The sequence below is a fragment of the Vespula pensylvanica genome, chromosome 19 (genome assembly GCF_014466175.1).
Source record: "Vespula pensylvanica isolate Volc-1 chromosome 19, ASM1446617v1, whole genome shotgun sequence".
Classification (NCBI taxonomy): domain Eukaryota; kingdom Metazoa; phylum Arthropoda; class Insecta; order Hymenoptera; family Vespidae; genus Vespula; species Vespula pensylvanica.
Window position 1 is genome coordinate 651,975 of NC_057703.1, and position 26,738 is coordinate 678,712.

Genomic DNA, 26,738 nt, shown 5'->3' on the forward strand with positions numbered 1-26,738 from the left:
TCGACCTCTTTGTCAGCCATTGTCCATTACTGTGACGCGTAATTAGAAGATTGTTGCATCGATTGCATCGACATCTTTGCGGATCCAACGAAATACATAAATCATCTATATTTGATTATTTTTCATTACGAACATACTTCACGAATATACTTCATTAACTCGTTGATATTAACTCGAGTAAGCAGATCATCCAATTAAATTTAGATACAGATTAATTATTATCAAAAGATTCATATTTCATATAATATAGTATTAATGAAATTTTTGAAATAAATTGAATTAGGAATTATGCACAACAAATCTGTGTATTGTATATGTTACGTATTAGTATATTACGTATTATTATTATTATTATGATTATTATTATTCGACTTATCAGATATATATCTTACTGTATGTTTATATGTTCTATTATATCAAAAGCCTTATACACAGTATGTATGTATAAACAAAATAAGAAGTGGTCTTATTCGTCTTTGACCCGAACAAAGTCACTCGCCATTCTCTCTCAGTCGAGGATTGGCCTTTGTGGTGTAAGCAGCTCTCTGGAACGTGAAGGAAGTTGCTTCTTCTCATCGAAATTTTCTACAGTAATTATAAATATTTTAATTTTTCGTTTAGATAATATATTTTTAACAACTTCCGTCTTTATAATTAATAATTTATATATTGTAATCGATCGTATTATATATTCTATTATATCGAAAGTCTTATATGCAATATGAACGTATAAACAAAATAAGTAGTGGTCGTTTATTTGTCGTTGTGCCGAACAAAGTTACTCGCCATTGTCTCGCAGTCGAAGATTGGCCTTTGTGGTGTAAGCAGCTCTCTGGAACGCGAAGAATCTTGATTCTTCTCATTGGAATTTTTTATGGTAATTATAAATATTTTAATTTTTCGTTTAGATAATATATTTTGAATGTAATATATTTTCGACTTTATAATTAATAATTTATATATTATAATCGATTGTATTATACGGAATTTCGAAATTATCACGTCGCATACACGCATATACACACACACATATATATATATTATATACTATATTTTATTTAGCGAGGAAAGAGGGAGGGAGAGAAAGAGAGTGAGTGAGTGAAAGAGAGAGTGAATGAAAGAGAGAGCGAGAGAGAGAGAAAAAGAAAGAGAATTCTTAGAACGGCCAAAAGGACATGCGTGTAAACAAACGAAAGATAACGCACGATGTTTAACCTTGAGCTTAGAAAAACGTTCGCTATTGTTTTATTTAAGCGTTCTATAAGCGTTCAACTTCGATATTGTAAACAGTTCTTTTTAGAACGTGCTCTCTAGTTTGCCTCTTCTCTCGAAATTTTTCTATATTCTTTATACATTTTTTAACAAGTATTTCTGTACTCAACAATCTCCATATAGTGAGATTCAAGTGATTGCCTAAGGTGTTTATGCATTTTACATAGTACAAGTAGTCACTGTCAAGCTAATGGCTACCATTTGTTGTATTTGAATATCTTAGCTTTTAAGGTCGTTGAAAAATTTTTTAGAAAGAACGAGATAATAGAGTACAATTTGAGATTTGTCAATTCGATTAGTCTAAAGTTTAAGATACATATTATATCTTAATATTGCTCATATATTATTGATTATATAAGTCTATGTTTTACGAGATATATAATATCACACTCATATTAGTATATTAACGCAGTAATTAATGTAATGTTTGTTCGTCGAGTTTGAAATTAAAAGTAGCTCTCTTTTTTCGATCATTTTACATTTTAAAATATATAATTAATTTTCTTTGCATGACCGTTGCTTGTTATTATCAAAATGTATTAATTGAACGTAAAAATATAGAGATGTATAAAGAAACAAAGAGAGAGAGAGAGAGAGAGAGAGAGAGAGAGAGAGAGAGAGAGAGAGAGAGAGAGAGAATGAAAATAATGACTAGATATAGAGGACGTTCGGAACGAATGAGTCAGCAAATCGCAATCAGACGAGATCCAACGTCCTTTTTCCAAGTTCATTGACCGAAGATAACTCTCGTTATCGGTTCGTCTACCAACTCAATATCGAACGTAGTTCTCTCTCCCTTACCATCTTTCTCGCTCTCTATCTCTCAGGGTCTTTACATCTCGATGCACGTTTGTCGCGGACACCAAGCCGTTGGGGTGGTGGTGAGATCGGTCGAGGGTGAACGCATAGTTGCACCGAGGGCAGCAACGAAGTACTCTACTAGTAAACTAAACCGCTTATCGGACGAATACCTCAACGTTACCAAATGCCAAGGAGAAATTCCGCTACTCTTCACTGAAAACTGTTGCCTGTCGACGAAAAGACCTCCGCTTATGTTACAAAGTACAAGGTATTCTCTTACTTGCTTAAATCGTTTATCTGAATGTTAGAAATAGTTTAATTTCTTCGACTTAATTATATATAATTCGAGCACGAAAAGGACACGAGAATTATTTATGTAATATAATTGAATAGAGAAGCTGTGTACTCTCTCGAGATACTTGGATCGATCGTATCGTGCAATTATTTTTTTTTATACACTTTTTAGAAGTTATTATTAAGAAATAGATGGGTAAACTTTTTGTTTGGAATAGAACGAGTCGAGTTGATATTTAAAAAGTGTCTTTATCTCTTTTTTCTTTTTCTTTCTTTCTTTTTTTTTTCGTTTCAACAGAAAGCACGTAATACAGAGAGTCGAGAGATTCGGTCTTAATTAAGCGAAATTAGTAATAATTAGACTCTATAAGAATAAATAGTGCGAAATTCAAAGGAGAAAGGAAAAGTTGTAGGGAGTAAAATCGTAGAATAGCTCGCTTCGTTTAGCAGTAGGGGCGTCGAAGCAGGATACTGGATAGTAACGAAACATCGCACGAGTGTACTATCTAGGTAGGAGAAACGAGCCGAGCCGACGGAACAATCTACTTGGCGCTTTAACGACCCAACCCCTCTCGCTCACGACTCTTGTAAACATAAACCGGTAGTGAGTCTCGATGGAAATTAGATTGTTGTTACGCCGTCGATGTCTAGGGAGTTTCACGTCAACGACATCCCTCGTTACGTTCTCTTAGACGACACATCGAACTTTCCTTTCATTTTATACTTCATCGAACTGTTCTTTCTTAACGACCACTAAAATTAGTTCGGGATTTGAGTTCATTAGGTTCATATATGTTTCATAGAACGAATTTATTTATTGCGATGATAATAGAACAGATCGTTAGTTTGACCAGTTTAATCAATTTATCTTTCTTATCAGAAGAGAAAGAGAGAGAGAGAGAGAGAGAGAGAGAGAGAGAGAGAGAGAGAGAGAGAGAGAAAGAGAGAAATTTATACTTCGTTATAACTAATCAGATCGAATTACTTTTGAACTTTTAGAAAAGTCATCGTCGACAAATCGAGGAAAAATGTCGTACGTGTAATATTCATCCAAAAAAGAGCAAATAATCTCTAAGATTTATAAGATCGATCTGTGGGTGTAACCTTTGAAAAGAATCACCGGAGAAGAAAATTGCCGCTAAAGTCTGGACTTTGCCGTCTCTAAAGGCGTGATCTTTGGATTTATATTTTCTCCTTGGGGTACTCTTATCGATAATGTTACGAACGTTTCTCGAAATTCACACAAGTTAGAACAGTAAGTAGAATTTTTGTCTTATCGAGAAAGCAACGTTATGATTTATATGAAACGTAATAAATATGTATCTATATGTGTACGTATGTATATATGTATTTCGATAATTGCCTAGAACAAATTAGTTCAAGTTATTACGGAATCACACATAAGCCGAATTTAAAGCATATATCCGTGGCTATCCGAGGCCGTCAGTTTGGCTGAAATTCGGCGTTAGGCCGATGTTGCTGTAATAATTTATCTATCCCTCGTAAAATATAGCTCTTCCCGCTGTGCTGTTAGTGAAGCTGGAAAAGCCCCCTGTTAAATCGCTTTGAAGAGCGAACGACGCAACCACGAAGGGTTCTTTTACATGAAATACATATGTACTTAGTTAGTGGTACGTTGGTATTTGGACTACGGCTAAAATTTAACGTGAAAATGACCACATCATCTGAGAGTACGTTGCTTTTTTGATAAGCCGACGGATTTTAATTATCACGAATAGAGTATATTTAAATTGACGTTTTATGCGAATTCAGGACGGTCCTATAAGAACTTTCAATCATGTCGATTGATAAAGAATTTGATGAGATTTTTTTTTCCCGATGAGATATACGTTGAATTATAATAATTTCATAGTAATTACGTGATAGCAATGTTCGTCTCATTAAAAAATCTCTTTGTCAATTGATCTTGCGCGTATTTTAATTTTAACGACGAGACTTTAGAACACAACGATTTCCTGCACATTGAGAGAAATAGGATACCATTGTATTTGTTTCGTAGGTTTCATCGATATGTGGAAACGAATCCACAAGGAAGCACAATAGAGGACATCGATATCTGTAACTTTGTCCGTATAATGGATTTTACGGGGAACTTCTAGCATAACGATGATCCGGTGACCCAATGCTGTCATCGAAAATAAATCGACTTCGTTCGTCGATATCCGTTCGTTCCTTCCTTTGATTCTAAGGTTAGCTAGCTCCTCTCTCTCTCTCTCTCTCTCTCTCTCTCTCTCTCTGGTTCTTTAGTGATTGCATTAATAATCTAACTTACAATTAGATATTTGAATGCTCCAGCAGTTTAGAATATTGGGAAACGGTTGATACATCGATCGTGTCTTAATTTCCGTTTTGATTTATATTGTGAATACGCGGAAAATATTTTAAGATCGTCTGTTTCGATAGAAATGAATAATATCGTTATTACAAATTCCATAAATTATAGTGCTCGATGATTTCGATATGATCTTTGGTCTTTTCCATGGATAAAAATGAAATTCACGTGAATAAGATGTTCTTTGATATAGCTAGCTGCTAGACATCCGATTATCGTATTTGATTATTCGCTAAATCCGTCAAAGGAACTCTCGAAAACGAATCGCGATTATCAACGTAGACGATGTCTTGCTTTCGCATAGCTGCTCGTCGTAATCATCGCACGTAAAAAGCGTACAAAGTCTTTTGGGATTTTCTTCGTAGCTCGGTACACTATTGTATCTACGTCGTGGAAATATCAAGCTCGTAAAAGGTACGACGAGAAATCCTAAGAATTTCGTTCTACAACATTTTATTCTGCGTAATATTCGAAAGCTTTTCCACGATCGATACTTTAATTTCGTCTACAATTCGAAAAGATTTAAATTATCATTCTCTTTCACTATTTGTTAATTAAAATCGTTACGTTTTTAGTTAAACATATATCATAAAGATGTACTTATCTAGGAATAAAATCACACGGCTTTTGACGTTTAGATATCGTCGAGTAACGATAAAAAAAATTGATAAAACGAAGAGGATTAGTAGTTTTGGTATTACCGACTAGACGTATTCCTGCGGTGCACTGGCATATTTGGTTCGGTCCGATATCCACGCTTGCTAACGAGCCTAATTGCCATGATCGAATTGCTTTATTAATTGAGTCTGAGCGACACACGAACGGGCTTTTAGGTCGCTCGTTGGATATCCGATATCCGTTAAGCCCTCGAGTAAAGGGTAGAGATCGAGGAGGGTTGAGAACGAAAAGGGCTTGTCCGATGGACCTTCGAATTCCCTTTCGAACGAAAGAAACTCTTGGAAGAAAGCGAAACGATGTTTCACTGGTATTGCCTTTTTCTATACGTCGTTTTCTTCAAACCACATAACTTTTTCTTTCACCGAACTCTGTACTTTGTTTCTTCGAGCATCGAGCTTTAAAGGATCCGAAGGTAGAAGAAAACGATAACGCGTCCCTATCTTTCCGAAAAGATGCGAGGAAGGAACTTGATGAAACTTCCTTCCAAAGTGGAATTCCGTTAAATTAGTAAGGAACTTTCTTTCGATGGGTTTGACCCCGCTTTAAAGTTAAGTAGCAGGCTTCGAAAAGCGGGTCAACATTTTCCTGGAAACCAAAATGATGTTTAAAGTGTAAAAAGGAAGATCGAAATGAAGGAGTGAAATTTTCCTCCGATATGCTCCTTTTTATTATCTCGACTACATTACCGCAAATAGTAATAAAATTGATAGACGTTAATCTTGTAAAGGGACAAGGAGAGAAACACACATCGAAGGAAAGGAACATCCCTTTTTCGTACGACGTCGAAGAATAGAGAGACGAAAGCCAGTTGTAACGCTGCATGGACGTGGGAGAGAAAACAAGAAAATATATCACGTTTATCCACAAATTATCACTTCCTATTACCGCGGAACGTTAACGCGTACCGCAGCTCCACGCTTCGTTTCACATAATTACGGGGTTGGCTCGATAGTATAGCGTAGGAACGACGACACCCCCTAACTCACTGTACTTCCAACGACAGGGGATGGTACCATTACGTTCTGTATAGGGTTGGCCCTTTATCTCCTTTCTACTTATTTGTTTTTCTTCTTTTACTTATTACGAACATGCACTTTTTCTTTTTTTTTCCTTTTTAGTCATCTTTTCGAGCTTTATGTTTCATCGCAAAACTTTTTCTATCTTTTTCTTCCTTCTCTCCCTCTCTCATCATTTTCTTCTTCCACCTTCCTCTTTTCTTCTTCTTCTTTTCCGTGTGTCATTTTGTTGTTTGTTTCTTTTTTCTCTCCTTTGTTTTTTTCGAGAACGTCAACGCACGTGGCACAGCATCCTTACGTTACACGCATTATTCGCGTACGCGAAGCGGACCGCGAAACGAGATTTCACGCGGGACGGAAGATGCTTCTTGCTCTTGGTACTATGCTCGTTTCTCCCAGATGACGCATACGTATTCTCTTCTGTTCTCTCGGATATCCTCCACGTAATGACTTTTCTCCGTTCTACCTGTGTACGTACAACGTATCTACGCTACGAACGCCAGCACGTTAGTCACTTTTAGCTGGGATTCGACTTATAAGCAAGAAACATCTTTCTACCGTGTAATCTACCTTTTTATTTAGACTTTTACTCGACATTGTTATTTCTTCAATTTACTTTTATTTATAGAATTGCATTGGATGTTTCCTGGAATAGACTATTACTTCATTCATTTATCTATTTCTTTTCTATCCTTTTTACTAGTGTAAATCACTTGTATAAATTTATAGAAAAGATTTGGTCTTGTAGATGTGATTAAAATTAACGGGATGAAGTATTAGTAGAAATAAAAATCCATAAGTAAATAATGATCCTAAGCTTTTCTATTAAATAACGTATAAATAGATACTTTAAATATTTTATTCGATCTCAGGAGGAAACAAACGTATCGATCGATGTAAAATCTTATAACTATAGCTAAATAAACGTATTGCGATATTTCTTCGTACGTGACGTGAAATAATGATGTAAAATATTAAAATGTAGATATTTTCGAAGCAATCGAAGCGTTGAAAAAACATAAAGGAGTCACGCTACCATATCGTCGTCGTGGCTTCGAGGATAAATTTATCGGGTATAGCGAAGCTGGGTACAAAGCGATGCGAGCCTAACGATAAGGGAGATGGGTGGGAAGAAGTATGGTAGACGAAACGCGTATGTACCTATGTATGCACGTACATATACGTCCAACGGTGAAATATTCAGGCTCGCATTAACGCGTGAAATATTAACTATCCTCCACCCCTCTTTCCACTTTGGTCGTAGCATCGTCGAATGCGGAATCTCCTGGTGAGTCAGAACAAACGAACGAGAAGAGAGGAGGAATAAGAGAAGAAAAATACACGGATAAAAAAGAGGAAAAAAAATATATATATATTATATATGTGTGTATGTATACATAGCTAAGGTATTGCATAATTAAAGAAAAAAGAAAAAAGATATTCTTTCAATAAGCATACGTGTAAAGATCATCTATTAAAAATACTTGTAATTTTTATTAGAATTTTGTATTTGCTCTTTATTTTTTCTTTTTTTTTTTTAAATATAAAATAATTACTCGATTTAATGTATATATGAAGTTACTACCACGAGTTCAGGTACTAAATTACGGCCGTATAATCCGTATTTTTCAATGGAGTATTTAAAATCTTTCGTATATTTTTTTTTCTTTCTTTTTTTCTTTGTTGCATTTATTATTTTCCCTCGGAAATAGAGAATAGCAGGAAGTACGAACTCGTTGAAAGCATTCGTTTAACGGGAATAAAATTGCTGACGATAATAACAATACGGAATTGCATCTCGTCGAATTGAATGGTCTAAAAGAAGACGTTCTCGGATATTCGATAATTAATATCAGGTCAGTCGTGACGATGTAAATGTAACGAGAGCTGCTGGATATTACCTCTCGATCGAACCTTTACCACATTTAACGCGGCGATCGGGACGTTAAAGGAGAACTAACGATATTTAATGCATTTTTTTTTGTTCTTCCTATAAATTTTCGTTAAAAAGTAGATAAAACGAAATATGCGTTTATGCATTTTGTAAAATACCTAAGTAATAAAAGTGTCCATTTTGTAATCATTATCAATTCTTTGAATAAAAGAGAATTATCGAAAGAGGATTATCGACATATTTGTCGAGACTCTCAGTAATAATAATCATAATAATAATAGTAGTAATAGTAGTACTACTTGTAGTAGTAGTAGTAGTAGTAGTAGTAGCAGTAGTAGTAGTAGTAGGAAGGGAAGTAATTCGATTCTCCGTACACATCGCATTTGAGATAATCGACCCTAACAGATCCTTTCTGGTCTCTGCAGCCATCTCGAAGGATCGAGCGATCCAGAACCGCGAGATCAAGCTAGAGATCAGGGATGAGAGCGCGTGTGATAGCCTAGGAGCCAACGGGAAAGAAGAGAAGGGTGATCCCGTTGGGTTTCGTCTTTCGGCTAACATAAGAGAAAAAGTGGGAGAGAGTGAAAGAGAGTAAAAGAGAAAGGAGGAAGAGGAAGAGGAAGATAGTCAACTTATTTGAAGGCAAGCTCGATCTCGCGTTAAATAACAATAGCAGGACACCCTAAAAGGGAGAACTTAACGTGGCCATCGATCAAGAGGGATCAAGTTGAAAATAGGGGATGATTTCTCTTTATTTCCTTCTTTCTTTTTTTTTCGAACGAACTGCAGTGGTAGGGACGCTGGGGTCAAGCGTAACGGAAAAGGATAATGCAGTAACAGCAGCAGCCGCCTTCGCGTTTCTCCTCTCTTCTAGCCCTTTTCCCTCTCCCTTTCCTGTTCTCCCTACCATTCGACTCCCAAAGGAGAAATACACCGGAAAGTCGAGAATGGCATACTTACTTAATTGCGCGCGGCCACGCTCTCTAATGCGTTATGCTAATGAGTTGAGATTTATGGCGGGGACGTTTAAGAGTTTACCTCGATTAAAGGTGAGCAACGACCACCGCTCTGAACTACTTTATTTCTCTCTGTTTCTTTCTCTTTTCTTCTCCCTTTCTCTCTCTCTTTTTCTTGATAAAATAAATCTAATAGTTCTCTTAAATACCTACGATATTTAATATATAACGATCGCGCGATTCTTATTTTTAATACTTAATTTATTAAATCGTTTCACTTCTCTATTCTAATATTAAATATATATATGTATATATATATATATATATATATATATATATATATATATACAGAGAGAGAGAGGAAGAGAGAGAGAGAGAGGGAGAGGGAGAGAGAGAGAGAGAGGGAGAGAGAGAGAGAGAGAAGAAAGGTTCTTCTTTAAAATAATTTTATTTAAAAATAATGCTATTCTCTACGATTTGACAATAAATTTTTGAAGGGTATTTCATTAGTACGAAAACTGTCGCGACAAAAAATGATATAGTTCTCTTTTTACGCGATAATAACGACGCTAATTTTGACGACGACTATGGAAAGCTCTAGTTGCCCTTTACTCGCCCTCGCTTCCACACCCCCACCCCTATTTCAAGATTATCTTTAACGAGCATGCTTTCTACTCGATTACGATCACCGACACGACGCGACGGTGAAAGAAGGGAAGGGTTCGAAGGAAGAGCGAGGAAAAGGCGGGAAATCCAACAGGAAAGAAAAAAAAAGCGTTGTCGCGTTTTTGGAATCACTGAAGGGTGGACATTAAACGGTCCTGCGTGTCACGATTTCGTGACGTTCTCTTCTCGTAATAACACCATGTTGTTGCTTTCCACACGAACGTTCTCGAGAGGCATTGAAAAGCCTTGGGGTAGGTCCATACGTGTATGTGTGTGACAGAAACAGAGAGAAGGAGAGAGAGAGAGAAAGAAGGGGAGGAGAAGGCACTTAACCGAGCGTCGCTGCTCACGCACGCTAATTGACGTTGATTAATATCCACCTCTTCGCCAATCTTTTTCATTTAATTCAATTTCTTTGGTGCTTATCTCAATGCGTTCTATAAAAACAAACTAGAGAAAGAGAAAAAGAGAGAGGGAGAGAGGGAGAGGGAGGGAGAGAGAGAGAGAGAGAGGAAATGTTAGCAAGCCATCGAGAAAAGCGTTTGTTTTCTCGAGTAGCTTTAGCTTTTCATGAAATCCATTCAGATGGCTAAAAGTTTGTTTAGCTTTTGAGCTTTTCATTCTTCCCTTGTACTACTTGCACGTTCGAATTCGTTTTCTAGAGTTTTATTCTTTGTTCCGTAAAATTTGTCTTTGTTTATTATTGTACGTTCATATTATCCTTTTCTTTACTAACAAACACGTGCATACGATTCATTTGACTTTTATTCGACGAAACTAAATATCGTCTAACAAAATAGCGGAAGAGATGTGTACGCGCGTTGGAAATTATAGAAATAGTAAAAACGTTGAGTTCGTCATTCGGGAAAAAAAGAAGGAAAATTGAAATCGTAAAAGTAGACAAAGTCTCTTCATTTTTATGTATAACATAATAGCAAGATTTATGTAGGACGATAAAATTAATTAGATAGTTTGTAATAGAAAAAATTCACTTTCCGATAGATCCCATTCATTTTAAAAAGAAAGATCGATGCGGTTCCGATAGAAAAGGTCGAAAGTCTGAAGCTTTTGCGACGTCTACGAGATCGAAGCTGGAATTATCGGCGTTTTCACTGAAATACGTTCTTTTCGTTTCGATAGACGTGTAGAAGAATAGGCGAGTCAAGTGAAGAGAATTTCGTTGTTCCTTTCTCTCTGTCTGTCTCTCTCTCTCTTTCTCTACTAGGAGTATTCGCAAATCTCTCCTAATCCGACGTACATACGAACAGAGTGGCGTACGGACTCGAGCCAAGGATTCGATGCGGATTGCAACTGTACTTTATTACTGGCTAGCCATCGTAAAGAGGAGGATAGCCAAGAGGATCGCTAGAGGATAGTCAAGATAGAAAGAGAGAGAGAGAGAGAGAGAGAGAGAGAGAGAGAGAGAGATAGTAAAGAACTATTCAAAACTTCATAGAAAATGACTTGAAATAAGGTGATGATACATCGCCAATTCATCTTTTATTCTTCTTTTTTTCTAAAGACTTTTATTATAATAAAATATGTAGTATCATAGTCAAAATTAAAACATTTGAGATTATCTTTTTCGGTTTTATTTCTGATTCAAAATGTCAAGGCAGAATGAAATGACAGAATTCATTCGCTGGAATGAAATATTTAAGTTACTTTTCAAAAGTGTGCCTCCATTTCTCTTTTTCTCTCTCTCTCTCTCTGTGTCTTTTTTTCATTTTCTTCAACGAAAAGCCGACACATTGCAGAATGTTGAAACATGACGTGTTATATACGTATACGTATATACACGTATAGGTATAGATGTATACATATGCGATCTACAGTAACGTTTAAATCTGTGGCGGGAATGCGTTCGCGTGCACCCATTCGCGGAGTAGTTGGCGCAAAATGTCCGTTATGTACACACGAGAGAGACATAAATATTTAGATTCTTGCGATTTCCATAGCCTGCCGCTTTATCCAGCTGGCCGGCCATGATTTTTCTTTTCCTCGTCTCTCGCGACGAGAAATGAAACGTTCGTGTAAGAAAGAAAAAGAAAGGACGAAGACATATCCGGTGAAAACACTTCTCAGAGATAACGTTCTTTAAAGTGCTATCGTGCAACTCAGGGATGGTCTTAAAGGGCGAATTCTAAAAGAGAAGGAGAAAGAGAGAGAGAGAGAGAGAGAGAGGGAAGAAAGGTTATACGACGGCCATTAAGGAGGAACAAAGGACCGATGGAAAGTAAAACCGCTGCATTTAACTCGTTGAATTTCATCTTGATATAAAATGAAGCAATTTTAATAATTGATATTGTTATCGTATATCGATTGTAACAGCTATTATTTAACGACATGAAAAAGATCATCCGATCTTATATCGATCGCAAGGAAATCTCGAAGATCCAGCAAACTGAAACGACGATCCTTCGATCCTTTCTTTTTTTTTTTCTTTCTAACAGGATTTATAAAAAGTTATCTTCGAACTTGCCAAGGAAGATATTATTGAAGAGAAAATCTTGGAACAAACAAGATTTGTTTTTTTTTTGTCAGATCAAGTTTTGCTTTTCACTTAGGAAGAGTGAACTTTCGTGGCACCGTGATAATGACTATAATATATCTCCATTTCGATAGATCGAAAAAGTGAAAGAAAATAAAGAATGTCCAGAGTTGGTAAACATTTTCTGAAGCTTTGACATTATCGATAACATTTGGCGCCAGAGTTGCCTCAGCTTCTGTCAACGCGTTTCGCGTGTTATTCGCATACTGATCGTTCCATCATCCACCATAAGCAGCATCATCGCTTCGAACGATCGGTCGGAAAACTTTTCGAAATATCCGTGCGAAATTCCTCTTCTCTTCCTAGCTTTATCAAAATTTTTCCAAGCTAGAGGAATTTGTGTATCCCTCGAAAATTCAAAGGCAAAGAGAACGGACGAACGAACGAACGAACGAACGAACGAACGAACGAACGAACGATCGTGTGCATTATTCGCTCAGATAAAACTAGCTGGTGCTAGAGCTAGAACTAGAGTTAGAGCTAGAGCTAGAGCTAGAGCTAGAGCCAAAGCTAGAGCTAGGTCTAAAGCTCTTTGTATGCAAGTAAACGTGTATTTTATACGTTATATGCGATACGCAAAATGACCGACTAATATAAGCGTAATCTACGTAGCTAATACTCGTGCTCAGTTCGATGAAACTAAACACGCATGTTGTGATTATTCGATTAATTCTATACGCATACTACGAGTACGATGAATTACTATTGTTCGATAAAATGAGAGTGATATTGTATGCATTTACGTATCTCATAAATATGAAATTATTTACAAAGAGATTTATAAAACATCATCGTGTATAATTTGTCTCTGACAAGCAGCTGATTGTCTATCTCAAAATGTTTTTTATTAAAAATGAGATGCGTAGATTAGCTGATTGTCAATTTCGAAGTATTCATCTTTTTGCAAATATCGAACAATTGTAACGTCCACTTGAATATTTAATCTCTTTTGGATTTCTGAATATGATTTTTTTTGTTTCTCGGAATAGTAACAATGTGCCACCGATAATTAAATATTAGTAGAAATAAATCGGTGGATCTCGTTTATTTTCCGACGTACAAAGCGAGTTTTCATTTACGTACAGTTCCACACGATCATTCAGCGGGATCATTAACGCGTTAAATTGCATCAAGACAAAAGGTTAATAACAAAATATTCTTGAAAATCATTTTTGAAAATCATTTTTGAAAAATCGTTTTGACACAAGCCATCTGCAAAACCATCTGTCCATGATGACAATCCTATTTTCTTCTCAAATAGATAGAGAAGTTGTTTCTCATCTTGGAAAAGTCAAAGTTCACTGCTACTCGTCTTCGTAAGGTCGTCGATACTTTAATTAACGAGCTTCTGCCTGAACGAACGACAAAGTTATAATTGAGAGAAGAGAAAAATGTCTCTCTCTCTCTCTCTCTCTCTCTCTCTCTCTCTCTCTTGGTGATCTTGATTTCAACTTGAAACTTTTCTTCGATGTTCCATAATTATAAGAAATAGAATTAGAAAGAAGAAGAGAAAAAAATATATGTGTATATATATATATGAACTATATAAGAAAATAGTCAAGGAAAGTGTAATCAAGCTAATCAAAAGGTAGACTCAGTCAGTCTGATCATAGAGTCTAGCTGGAAAGGTCCGAAGGATAGGAAAAAAGAGCGACGAGTGAAGAGCCCTTTGTCCCTTTTGCCAAGGGTGATGGTGGCAATGGTGGTGGTGTCGGCGGACTTCTGGATCGCGTCTTAGAGACTTGTTTGCGGTTATAGCGGCGGCGTTGTACCCGACTAATTCGAAACTACATATTTAAAGCTGGGCAAACTCTTTGGGGTTGCCGAGGCAACCGACGTACGTACAAAGAAGTCACTAGCCGCGAGGGACTTGAAAACTCTCGTTGCGAGCTGGAGGAATCGTGGAGGCTCGAAAAGAGGACTTGGAGAGTGTCGAGTCGGCTGGAGAAAGGGCTGGAAGAGGAAAAGGTGCAAGAGAGAGGCTCCGATGACGACTATGACGAGGAGTATTCTATTCATCCTTTTCTATCTCACGCGTGTGTATACGTAGAAAAGAAAGAAAGAATGAAAGAGAAAGATGGAGTCTGACGTTCTCGCTTGCTCGGTGTCCATCTCTAGATAAGAGATGAACAAGCCCGATGTCTAGATCCTTTTGCAATAGAACGTTGCTTTTAATTAATCACTTTTTTCCCCAAACGAAAACTCATTTCGTTAAGTGATGATAAGTATAAAAAACAATTTGAATTTAAAAAGTAGAATGATTAGCGAGATTTCTCTGAAGAATTGTTCGCTTCGTTGAATTATACAGCGAGCAATAATTTTTAGTTTATGAAAGAATCCAGATCGGTATCGTTTTAACGAGTAACAAAAATGACGAGTAGCTCGGTATAGCAGGGAAGTCTGATTATCGGTGCACGTTCGTTCCTCGAACGCATTAAAATCACTTTTCCTCGTATTAAGAACACGATCATAATAGGATGAAGCTTGAAATATCGTTGCGGTCACGAATCTCGTCGGCCTCGGTGTTACTTGCCTCGCGCCGTGCGCGTTACGTGTATGATGATGTATTCACGAGTGCTGAATTACGAGCGTACGCGCGAGCGATAAGTAGAATCGTCGCACGTAAATTGCAACGCTTTGAAGGATAATTATTATATGTGTATATGCACTCACGTACCTTCGCGTATACGTATGTGTATATATTCTATACGAGAGATAACCGTGGCTTTTATCGATTAAAATGTCTTCAAGAAAGAAGCTGACAAATGTTATTTTTATGATCTCCCTCTATGTCTCTTTCTCTCTCTTTCTTATTCATCAATAGCAATGATATATTATCATTTGATTGAATATTGAAAACTCTAATAATAATATACATTATAAATTGCGAATTTAATTAAATGAATGACAAAATAGCTAATGCCTACAATTTTCGAAATAATTAACATAAACATAATATATAGATGTTGAAATGAGTAAATAAAATGGAACACAGACAGAATCGAATATCGCCTGTTGAATATAAATTGTTCTCATTAGAAATAACTATACACGAATGAGAAGCCAGAAAATTCAAAGGGTGGTCACGTAGTTTGCAATTAATTGTCCGAAATAGTAGCTCCATCTAGCCTGTTAATTAGAACGAACCCACGTTCTAACGATGGATGCAAGCTGTAAGCCGAGGTGCTGAGATGCTATGACGCCTTCCTTCTCCTCGTACCTTGCCTCTCTCTCTCTCTCTCTCTCTCTCTCTCTCTCTCTCTCTCTCTATCTATCTATCTATCTCTATCCTCTCTTCTATGTAGAACGTTTAAGAGCTCGCGTATATTCTCGCAACATAGACAGGAACTTCCCACCTAGAGATAGGACGTGGTTTAATCTTGAGCCGATATGGCTTGGTAATCTTCTGGCTATTTCTCTCTCTCTCTCTGTCTATCTGTCTGTCTGTCTATCTGTCTGTCTTTAGCTTCTATTTCGGTCAAGGAAAATTATGTTCGTGTCGAAGAACCACGCCTCCGAAGCCGATGAATTTCTACGGTAACGATCGACTTTGGTTATCGATGAGCTTCTACGTTCTTATCAATGGTCCATTTCCATGGCGAATCCTAATGGAAAGACACAATCACTTTGTGATTTTCTAATAGAAACGTAGATACTTATTATTTTAGCTTTTTCTCATCTTTTCCTTTCTTTTCCTTTTTCTATTTTTTTTTTCTTTTCTTCGCTTCTTTTTTTTCGCCTTGAACAAGCGATAAAAAGATATCTTTGTTAATTCTATCACGTAGAGTCATCCTATCCTCCCCCTTCGCTTCATCCTGCAATCTCGGAAAAAGCTTCTTTCCTCTAATAATAATATATATTTTTCTTAACGAGGAGATCAGAAAGAGTTGGAGATAATTACGACACCAGATGCGATTTTTATCTAGAATCTTTCTTTCTAATAATTAGTAAGAGCTTTTTTATCTTTTGTCTCACTTTTTCTTGGTTCATTAGAAATTATTCTGATTTTTTGAATGAAGTACATAATTATGTATACAAAAAGATTGTAATAAAATTAATGTGAAATTGCATATGAGACGTATACGAGAGAGATAGAGTGAGAGAGAGAGAGAGAGAGAGAGAGAGAGAGAGAGAGAGAGGGGTGGGAAGGAGGGAGGGAAAGAGAGGGAGGTCTAATCTACGTATTTTGGGTGAGAACATACAGTCTGTTCGTGTAACGCGATTCTCATTGGTGAGAAGCTGGAAGGGTGAGTGAGAGCGAGAGAGTAGGGAGATGGATCCTCATCCATCAAGGCAAACGGTACACGGACGACATTAGCAGCACTTAGTGCTCACGAAGTGCTGATTCGGTGCGACACCGATGCTCGAACGGCCGAATAACGAGAACTCGCTGCTCGTCAGCTTACGAGCTTTGTCGAGGCAGGAGTAGAAATGGATGAGGGAGGTTTATATTCAGTTGGTACGTCAACATCTTTTGCAATTTCGTCATACTGATTCTTTTCCCAGGCTCGATTAATGCATTCCAATCGTGTCCAGTGTTTCATAATCTTTCTATTCGTCGTATAATCTTTAAGATGATTCGAGATATTATTCATTAAAAAGTCGCTTGTTATTTTTAACGTTTCGTTAAAGAAATGATCCTTGACATTTGATTTTTTCTAACAACGAGTAATATTCGTCAAATATCATCCTTGTTTCTGTTTGATATTCTTATATATACTTTCATTGTGATCTATGAAAGATTTTCGGCTTAATTCTAAGAGGGATACTTAACAGGTCCATCCCAATGCTTGTATCAAAGTCGTGGATATTTAGAAAGAAAAAAAAAGAAACACGTTTTCTGAGCATCAGCAAATCGAGTAAGGTAGGGTCGATTGGTCATGGGACTAGCGATTAGTAGGCATTAGAAATAGATGGCCGGTTTGTGGGGATCTCAACGGCTCTCCCATGGGATTAGAAAGGATTACGCTTAGGATTAGGCCTACGATTCGGCTCGAGCTCCAGATCGAGATTCTCTACACCCTAAGGAGATTCTACAGAGACAGACTATAGGTAATCATCATCTCTTCTTTCATCGACGTTTCTTTTTCTCTTTCTCTTTCTCTTTCTCTCTTTCTTTTGTCTGAGAAAATCCCAAGCAGTTCGAAACGTCGATAAAATATCCATTCGATATCAACGGGAGGAGCTTATCGCGTTACAGATTTTCGCTCGAATCGATTCGATACTTTGACTTGTCGTAAAAGTCTTTCTCACGAACGTTAGAACGATATCATGGTAATAGCAAGACCGTAGAAATTTTTATGATCGATCGTATCGAGATAGAAAGCTCGATTAAACTCGCAGAACACGCATCTGCCTTCGATAATTCTACTTGTTACATCATTTCTTTTTTTTTATTGACCAATGAGGATATTTCTTTATGGTGACAGCTAATAAAAAAAAAAAAAAGAAAAAAAAAGAAAGAAGACAAGAAAAAAATGCAGCACGATAAAGCATTACTTTTGTGAATCGAAAAATGAGCAAAGAAATGATATAATAATAATAATATCGATTTTTTGAAACATTGGTTATCCCTTTTAAAGAAGAAATGATCTTTTAAAAGCTTCAAAAGTACCCTTAAAAATATTTCATCCTTAATCCTAGTCTCGTTAACGTTTATACGTTAACGTTGGTGTGCAATCGCGATATCATAAATAAATTGTACGTTGTAATTGTTGGTCTTTAGATAGCCCCCCACCCTTCTCATCGTAAGTCACTCCCTATAGGGGTGATGCTAGGGATGAGAGAGAGGGTCGAAAGAGGTCGTAGCCGATACCACAGGACGAAGCTAGTCGAGCGTTGGAAGTGCTTTAAAATGATTTATTCGATACGTTCGCTGTGTGAGGGAGACGAGGGAAATGAAGGCGTTTAATATGATAAAACGCTCGAGCGTAACTTTAATCGTTTTCCAGCGTGCTTTTGGCCAAAGTTAGGCGAACCTAGCGAGTTAGAAAAATTTACACTGCTCGTGAAAGACCTGGGAAGGGTTTCGGTTGACAGAGACTCAAGTTTGTCGAGTGAAAGAAAAAAGAAGAGAAAAAAGGAAGAACGATTTGCTTTCCGTGAATCATAAAAATGGACAAGGTAAAATATATTACGCTGATGCAATAAATAATAAAAATAAATATTAGATGACATATTAATATAACAAAATAATGGATAAAATATGTAATATGAAATAAGTATACTAAAGAACAAGAAGTAAACAAAAAAAAAACAAATTAAAAAAAAATAAAAAAACATAGACAATCAAGTAAGGAAGGCACAAGTATTTTGATTTAAATAAGATAATAATATTGATTGTGTGCGAGGGAAAAGACAGTCAATTTCTTTGTTGGTCAAAAACGGAGAGCAAAGCGAGAGAAGGCCAATTTCGGCATTTAATAACGACGGCAAAGCCAACACCGAGCGACGATACAGGTCGCATTTATTTCGACGATCGCTGGACCCTCGTATAAGGGCAATCATCGAGAGAGCTCGCGGAGGGTGATCACCAGTTCTCTCGGTGTTCCCTATAAGCTCGTGTGCCACTAATCCGAAAGCCATATAGACCGACGTGGATGAAAGCCAAGGGGTGGAGAGACGAGGGAGAAAGGGGAGAAACGAACGACGAGGGCGAAGAACTTGGCTCCTGGACTCACGCAAACGATTTCCGACTCTTTGGACGTACACACACACATATATATATATATAATATAATATATATACTTATGTGTATATATATATATTATATATGTGTATGTATATTGTGTATCTCTCTCCCCGAATACAGATATGTGTCTGTAGCTATACTATACTCAAATTAGGGTCCTTGCGAAAATCCGCCTATAAACACTCGGCTCTGAACGCTTCGAATTTGAATATCTCTTGAACGAGCCATCGACGTGATACTAGCTAAACTACGAATGCAATAACGACGATGACGACTTTAGAGGAGTAAGAATCCGATATCCAATAGGTGTTTCGTAAAAACGACGTTCTCTGGGATAACATTGGATCCATTGGCACGTGTTCCCCACGTTCATTATCAAGCTACTGTAGTGGGATACGTACTTTGAAATACAGAGAGAAGGAGAGAAAGAGAGAAACAAGGGGAAAGGGTGGCTCCAGTAAAAATCTGTACTCTACTCTACTCTACTCTACTCTCTAGCTTGGCTATCGGTCTAGTCGGTTCGTGTACACTTGGCTTACCGAGCTGTCTGCCAAGTTTTATGAAACTTTTGCGACCAACGTTCAGGATGAAACAACTTTTTCCTCTGTTCGCTTGATTAACTGACTTGTCGTTATGTCACTTCGGTTACGTTTTCTCTTCGACTCTTTTCAATTTAGAGATCATCGAAAAGGTCTTATCTCATGATTATCTTATCTCAATTTTATTATTAAAAAAAGTCGAGTCATTTTTTGAAGAATTTTTTTCTTTCAATTCTTCTTGATCTGAATATAAATAATGAAATAATGAAATAATGTCGTCTTGTGATTTTATATAATGTATAATACAAAAAGTGCTTTTAAGAAAAGGTAGGTTTATGTTGTGCCTTTTTCATTTTTTCTTTCTTTCTTTCTGTTTTTTTTTTTTCCTTTTCGTTAAGTCTGAGATTTGAAACGAAATGCGAGAAAGGCCTTTCGCAAGTAGGAATCGAGCGTTAACGTTCGTTGAATTTTTACGATAGCAAACGATAACGTTATTAGGCGGAACGGAAAAAAGGTTCGGCCTGTTTTCCGCGGCGCGTTATTTCTACGTTACGCTTAGCGGCACGACGACTTGGATACGCTCATGCGTTACCGTTAACGCCGAGTGCTGCTCGGCCACTTTAGTTGCAAATTATGAGCTCCGCTGTACTTTCTGCTTCGTGCTAATCCACACTACGTTTTATAGCAATATTTTTCATCTATGCTATGAGCTCGGAAACTTGTTAAACTTCGATAGAAAAATTATTTGAAAAACTTACTCCTTCTTTCTTTTTTCTTTTTATTTTCATTCAATTAATTTTTATTTTTTATTAATTGATGGATCGGTAACAAATTACATTTTAATTAAAATGATAATAATGGTGCGAGGAAATGTAGGCAGTCTTTATACTAATTGTATAATAATATCTATAAATAGAAGTAAAAAATTTAAATATATATATACACATATAAAAAGAAATATAACGAGCTACTCTCTTTTTCTTTCTTTCTTTCTTCTCTCTCGTAACACTTGAAAGAAGATCGTCGTTCGAAGGCTTTGTCTCTTTAGGAAGACGTACGGCCATTGTCTTTCGGGAAGGCGCAACGTTTCACTGGGATCAAGGGTAAGAACGACTGTGGTCTGGGCAAACGGAGGAGGGCTTCCTGATGCCGATATAATGGTCGATGATAAAACACCCTGAGGCGCTACGGGACCCCAGACACAATAGCGTTCCATATAGATTCCCCATGGCCTGTGGGAATCGCAGGAGAGGCGCCGTAGGCGTCACCCAAGGCTATTCATTCGACGATCTTTCTAACGTTTATAGTATTCTTTTTCTCTTTTTTCATTTTCTTTTCTTCTTCTTTTTCAAGCTCGTTCTAGACATTAGAATAATCGTTTTATTCTGACATACGTATGCGTAGCTCCACTGAACATTTATTTATTTATCCAAGATAGTTTATTAATAGTCGATCAGAAAGCTAAAAATAACTAATATTGAAAGAACAAATTTATATGGCTTTTAAATATAAATCTGCTTATATATATATATATATATATATATATATATATATATATATGTTAGATCTCACTAGCTTTAAAAAGTGGAAAGGTCAGAAAGCACGGCTTTTAATCCAGAATTGTATAAAGCTCAGTCTTCATAAACAAAACGAAAAGTATTACGAGGAAAAGAACTTTAAAAACTTGAAAGAAAAATAATATTTATTATAAAATTCTCTCCGAAAAAGAAATATATATATATAGTTGATTAATATAAAACCAAAAAAAAAGAAATATATTAGAGTCTACTCGACATTCTATTTTCGTTATTTTGCATATGTCCGACGTTTCGTGACGTAATACGTTTGGACAAGAACGGAAGAACAAAAGAGAGAAAGAGAGAGAGAGAGAGAGGATAACACGAATGGACGGTTAATGAAATGGTCCACGTTGCGGAACCGCATCAGTTCGGGCACATTTGCGTTTTCCTTCGGTCTCAAGCAACAACGTGTTCGTCGCTAGAGATGCAAGAGATCCTACCGGATTATCAAGCATATTAATTAGTCATACCTGTGTCTCGTCTCTATCTCTTTCTCTCTCTCCTTTTATGAGCTTCCAAGGACTAGCATGGTGACACTCGGATGCAACGAAGGAAGCTATTATTAATGACCATGGACTATTCAACTTCTGCTCACAAATACATCATACATTCTTTTCGCGTGAATAAACAGTAGAAATAGAAAAATTATTATATAAAATATCGTAATAATATATTTAAAATTAATTCGTTTAAATAAAACCATTTTTGAATCTATTAAAAAATTTGAATTCCACTAGATCGATAAAAATGATCTTTTGTTCGAAAGACTTAGTTTAAAGTAAAATTTCTTATATTTCCAAATTATATTATTTTGTTGAATTAATCGAAGCGAAATAATCGACAGAAGCTACGTCGTCCTTGAAGAGGACTCTCTCTCTCTCTCTCCGTTCATCGATCGATCGTTACACTAATAAAGTTAGACCATCGACGTCGTTTTCCTAGCTCTTCGAGTCTCCTAAATAAAATCGCTTTACTAAACGTTCGTCCTGACTCATCAACGCCAGCGCGTGCTCTCGAGATCGCCGACGTCTTTACTTAAAAATTTTCATACAGAGCATCTCCTTTTATTTTCCTTGGCTTGCGACGTGCTCCATTAATTCATTACGTTTGAAATATCCCTTTAGAGAATTTTGTAATCTTGATGCCTTTTAAAAATTCTACGAAATACATACATATAAATATAGTAGGATACTTGGCTGTGAAAATAATTGTGTGTTTAACATAACTCGTTAAAATACCGAAAATCTTCTATCATTAAAATTCAAAATTAAAATCGCTTACGTTGAAAAATATCATTTTAATTTATTTTAAAATCATTTTATACAGACGCTTTATCCGTAGATATAGATGTTGTATTTTTCGAATGAATTGACTCGAGTAAATCGAAAAAATATCGATAATATATATCATCGACACTTTATTCGTTCTATTCGTTGATCTAACAAACGATATTTCTTCGAGTTGGAGACATCAACGAGGATCTTCTTCCTTTTCGAAATATCATAAGTATGACGGATTTTAGGGGATACGATTGGGGAGAAAAGAATGTTCACTTCATCCGTGAAAGGCGACGACAAAGTGAATTCGTGAAAAACACTTTTATTTTTCCACGACATCCATCTGAAATATTTATTCTCATACTCTCCAGACACGTGCATGATCGTTTAGGATCTTTAATAATTTCGTTGCAATACGTTTTAAAAGCGAACATTTTAAATGAGAAGAACTTTCAGAAATTTTCATAATTTTTTTTTTTTTTAATGGAATCTGAATAGAGTACAGTGGTGTCAGAAAGTGATACTTTATAGGATAGAAATATGTATATATATATATATATATATAAATTTTCATGCATTTTATTTTCTTTTTTTTTTTTTTTAAATATAATTTTCTCTTTTTATAAATATTTTTTTTCGTATGCATTGAACAATTCAATAAATATTGCGAAATACAGAATTAGAAAAAAACAAATAGGATAATGGCAACTATCTCGATTTCTTTTGTATCGTAGAAATACATAAATACAAACTTCGCGTAGAGAAGTTCGAGCTTTTTCCGATTTTTCCAAAGCAATACTGTTTGATATTTTTTTTATCGGCTTAACGCCGGTCACTATCGAACATTTCCACTCTCTATCTGGCTCCCTATGGGAATCCCTTTTCCACGGCTTATTTAGCTGGATTTATTTTTTCTCTTTCTCTTTCTCTCTTGTCTTTCACTCTCCATCTTCTTCTTCTGCTTTTCCTACCTTTCGGTATTGACGATGCGAAGGATCCTTCAAATTTTTTTTCTTTTTTGATGCATCCAAGAAGAAAAGAAAGAGAGAGTGAGAGTGAGAGAGAGAAAGAGAAAGAGAGAGAGAGAGAGAGAGAGAGAGAGAGAGAGAGAGAGAGAGAAAGAAGGGGCGTTCACCGGTCGAATACATTATCGATCCTTGGCCAGTTTAGTGGTAGAAGGTTTGCCATGCCAAAACGGATGTGAAATTCGTCGGAAGTTGCTCGGAGAGCAAAATTCTCCCTGCCTACCGGAAATCTATACGGTTATTGCTCTTGAATAATCGTATAGAAGGGATAAAAAGAGGAAGAGAGAGAGAGAGAGAGAGAGAGAGAGAGAGAGAGAGAGACTTTCTCTAGTAATCATCCCTTTAAATACGATGGACCAAACGAAGATTTCAAAATCACCTTACGAACATTTAATAATTTTTCTGGATTTTCCGAGGATCAATGATAATAATAATCTTTAAATATATTGGTCGTATCAGCGATAAGAATAAGAAATTATTTTTAATACGATTTCAGTTATTTTAATATTTATTTTGCTTTCGTATTTAATTGAAATGGATGACATTATAGGTTTGATAATATTTTTATAAAATATCATTCGCAAATACATATTAATACTGTATGGTATTGATTACTCGTATTTAAAACAATATTGTCAGTTTTTCGAGACCGTCAAATAAATTTAGTATTTCGATTGAAATAGCTCGTAGTCGATCGTCGTCCAAAGCCACTCATACTACATACGTATTCTATTACGAATTCTTTATCCGATATAGAATATAGATTAATATCGACGTACTCCGTCTGTGTCCTCGTCGTCGTCGTCATCGTCGTCGTTGTCGTCGTCGTCGTCGTCGTCGTCGTCGTCGTCGTCGTCGTTGTCGTTGTAGTCGTAGTCGTAATCGTAGTCGTAGTCTGGTAAATGGTCTGTCGCTTTGTTTTGTGCTCGATTTATATTTCGTTTTCGACGACCCTCCAAAAGAAGTAAAGGGAAAGGGTGCTTTGCCTTCGCGGTACTTGACAATAGCTGGCGCACGTTCGAATCACAACGTTTGTATTACTCGTATAAATGTTGCTTGATTTCCTAATAATCCGCTCGACACGTATGATATATATCTTTTTTTATTCTTAATAAATTTATTATTACTAATAATAATTTTTTATTTATAATTTAAATTAATAATTTATTATTAAAAACATTTGGTTTCTCTAAGTTTGAAATATCATTTACTTACTTCTTATTAAATTAAAGAATAGTACATGCGTGATATATAATTAATCGATTATTGATTCTTAATTAAAGAAAAAGGTTTGACTATCACTATTTTATCTCAATTTCGTAATTAGTACAAATCTTTGCTCAGAATAAGGACTAATGAGTATACACTTACGTTAGAATCTCTGTGAAACGAGGCTGGATTACGATGGAACCCTATACATACTATGTATATATGTATACTGAACGAAGTTTACTCGACGTACCCTATTTGAAGCAGCTTTGCGTACAATCGGCAAATGTTTGCGCCGTTAGAGTAGCGAAGGGACGGCAAAATCGTTCTCCCGCCTTCGTATTCCTATTTCTTCATCCCTTCCAACCTTTATCATTGTCTTTCGAGAGCTTTTCCATAAGTACAAACTCTCCCTTACAGTTCTTCGTGGGACCACTCGAGTCCAAAATCGGCATAGGGGAGTTTTACGTTGTGTGTTATAAACCGTGTTTCATCCTCGCGAATCTCGTTCCTTATTCTTTGCGATAGATGCGTGAGAGAGAGAGAGAGAGAGAGAGAAAGAGAGAGGAAAAGAGAGAAAATGGGGGTGAAATCTTTGTTGTTTTCTTTCGAGATTCTCCAGAGATCCAAAGTCCAGGCAATTCGATTATCATGACACACGTGACGAGCTTGAGAAAGAGGATAATATTTCTGGTGAGTGTGAGAACGATACGAAGTTTATTTTGATTTTGTTACACGTGTTTCCAAGTCGTTCAAATCGGATAATGTATGATAAGTGTGTGAGATATAATACATTTGCTTCTTTTGATTGCATGTATGTTATATTTCATTTGTTATTGTTTTAATGAATTATTAGTATTTGTAAAAATTCAAGGGATTTATCTTTTGGAGAAATAGAGCATTGAAAAGTAGCTTAATAGCAACGATAAAACTTCACTAGACCGTTTATAAATCAACGCGTTAAAGTCGGCCAAGTTCACTCGATGACATTCCCAGGTATTCACGAGAGAAACGGTACTTTCCACGTAAACTCGCTGAATTTTGGACAGTTGGCACGAATGGTGCTCGAAAGGCTACTCCGAAGTTAATTAGCCTACGAAATCCTGTAAAATCCGGTCCCAAAGGTTTCGCCAATCTTCGAAGTCGAACTAACTTCCAATGTACTTCAAAAATTTAGTATAATTTCCCAAATATATTAATTAAAATATATAAATAGAAGTAATTAGTAATAAATGAATAGTAAAAAACAAATTATTTGCATTGAATTATTTATATTGAATTTAATATATTTATTTAACATAATTTCTACTTAAATTTATATACCCATTTACTAAATTATTTGTACATATAGCTTTTTTCCAAATTTCTAAAATACTGTTTTTCTCTTTAATGGAAATTCTACTGTACATATATAATTGGAATAGCACATATAATTGGAATAATAATTTACTCTGGAAATAGTTTTTACTATTATCATAGAAAACCAACGTGGACAAATGTAAGAGTAAAACAGGACAGGTTTAACGCGCTTAAACGAAGACTGTTTTCTTACCTTTATTTAAGACTCATGAGCTCATAAAATTAGCCATTGTTATCGCGTGAGCAAGCTGTAAGTTTTCGTGAAGTTGCTCGAACAGCAATTTTAACAAGCAACGTAGAACGGCCTTTTATCTCTCTCTTTCTCTTTCTCTCTCCTTCTTCCTTAATAACAAACGTTTTACCGCGAAAGGATAAGTAAACGATTTTAACCGAAAGTACCTTCAATCGGGAATAATACGCAAATTGCAATATTGCTGCTTGTAACAATAAAGTTTGCTACGTAATTACGTTCTTTTTTTATTTATATAAAAAGTTTGTAAAACTCAAAGAAACGAGAAAATTTTTGATTAACAAGTTTGTCAAGTAACTTACTTCGTTTAAAAAAAAAGAAAAGAAA

General features: G+C 36.1%; 1 protein-coding gene across 1 annotated transcript in view; it reads left to right on the forward strand.

The window, feature by feature from the left end:
• The first annotated feature begins 842 nt into the window (after window positions 1-842).
• LOC122635701 overlaps window positions 843-26,738 on the forward strand; it is a 36,317-nt gene continuing 10,421 nt past the window's right edge. The window contains exons 1-2 of the mRNA XM_043826217.1: window positions 843-877; window positions 2,100-2,341. Coding sequence (XP_043682152.1) covers window positions 875-877; window positions 2,100-2,341 — 245 coding nt within the window. The 5' untranslated portion in view covers window positions 843-874. The remainder of the gene's footprint in view (window positions 878-2,099; window positions 2,342-26,738) is intronic.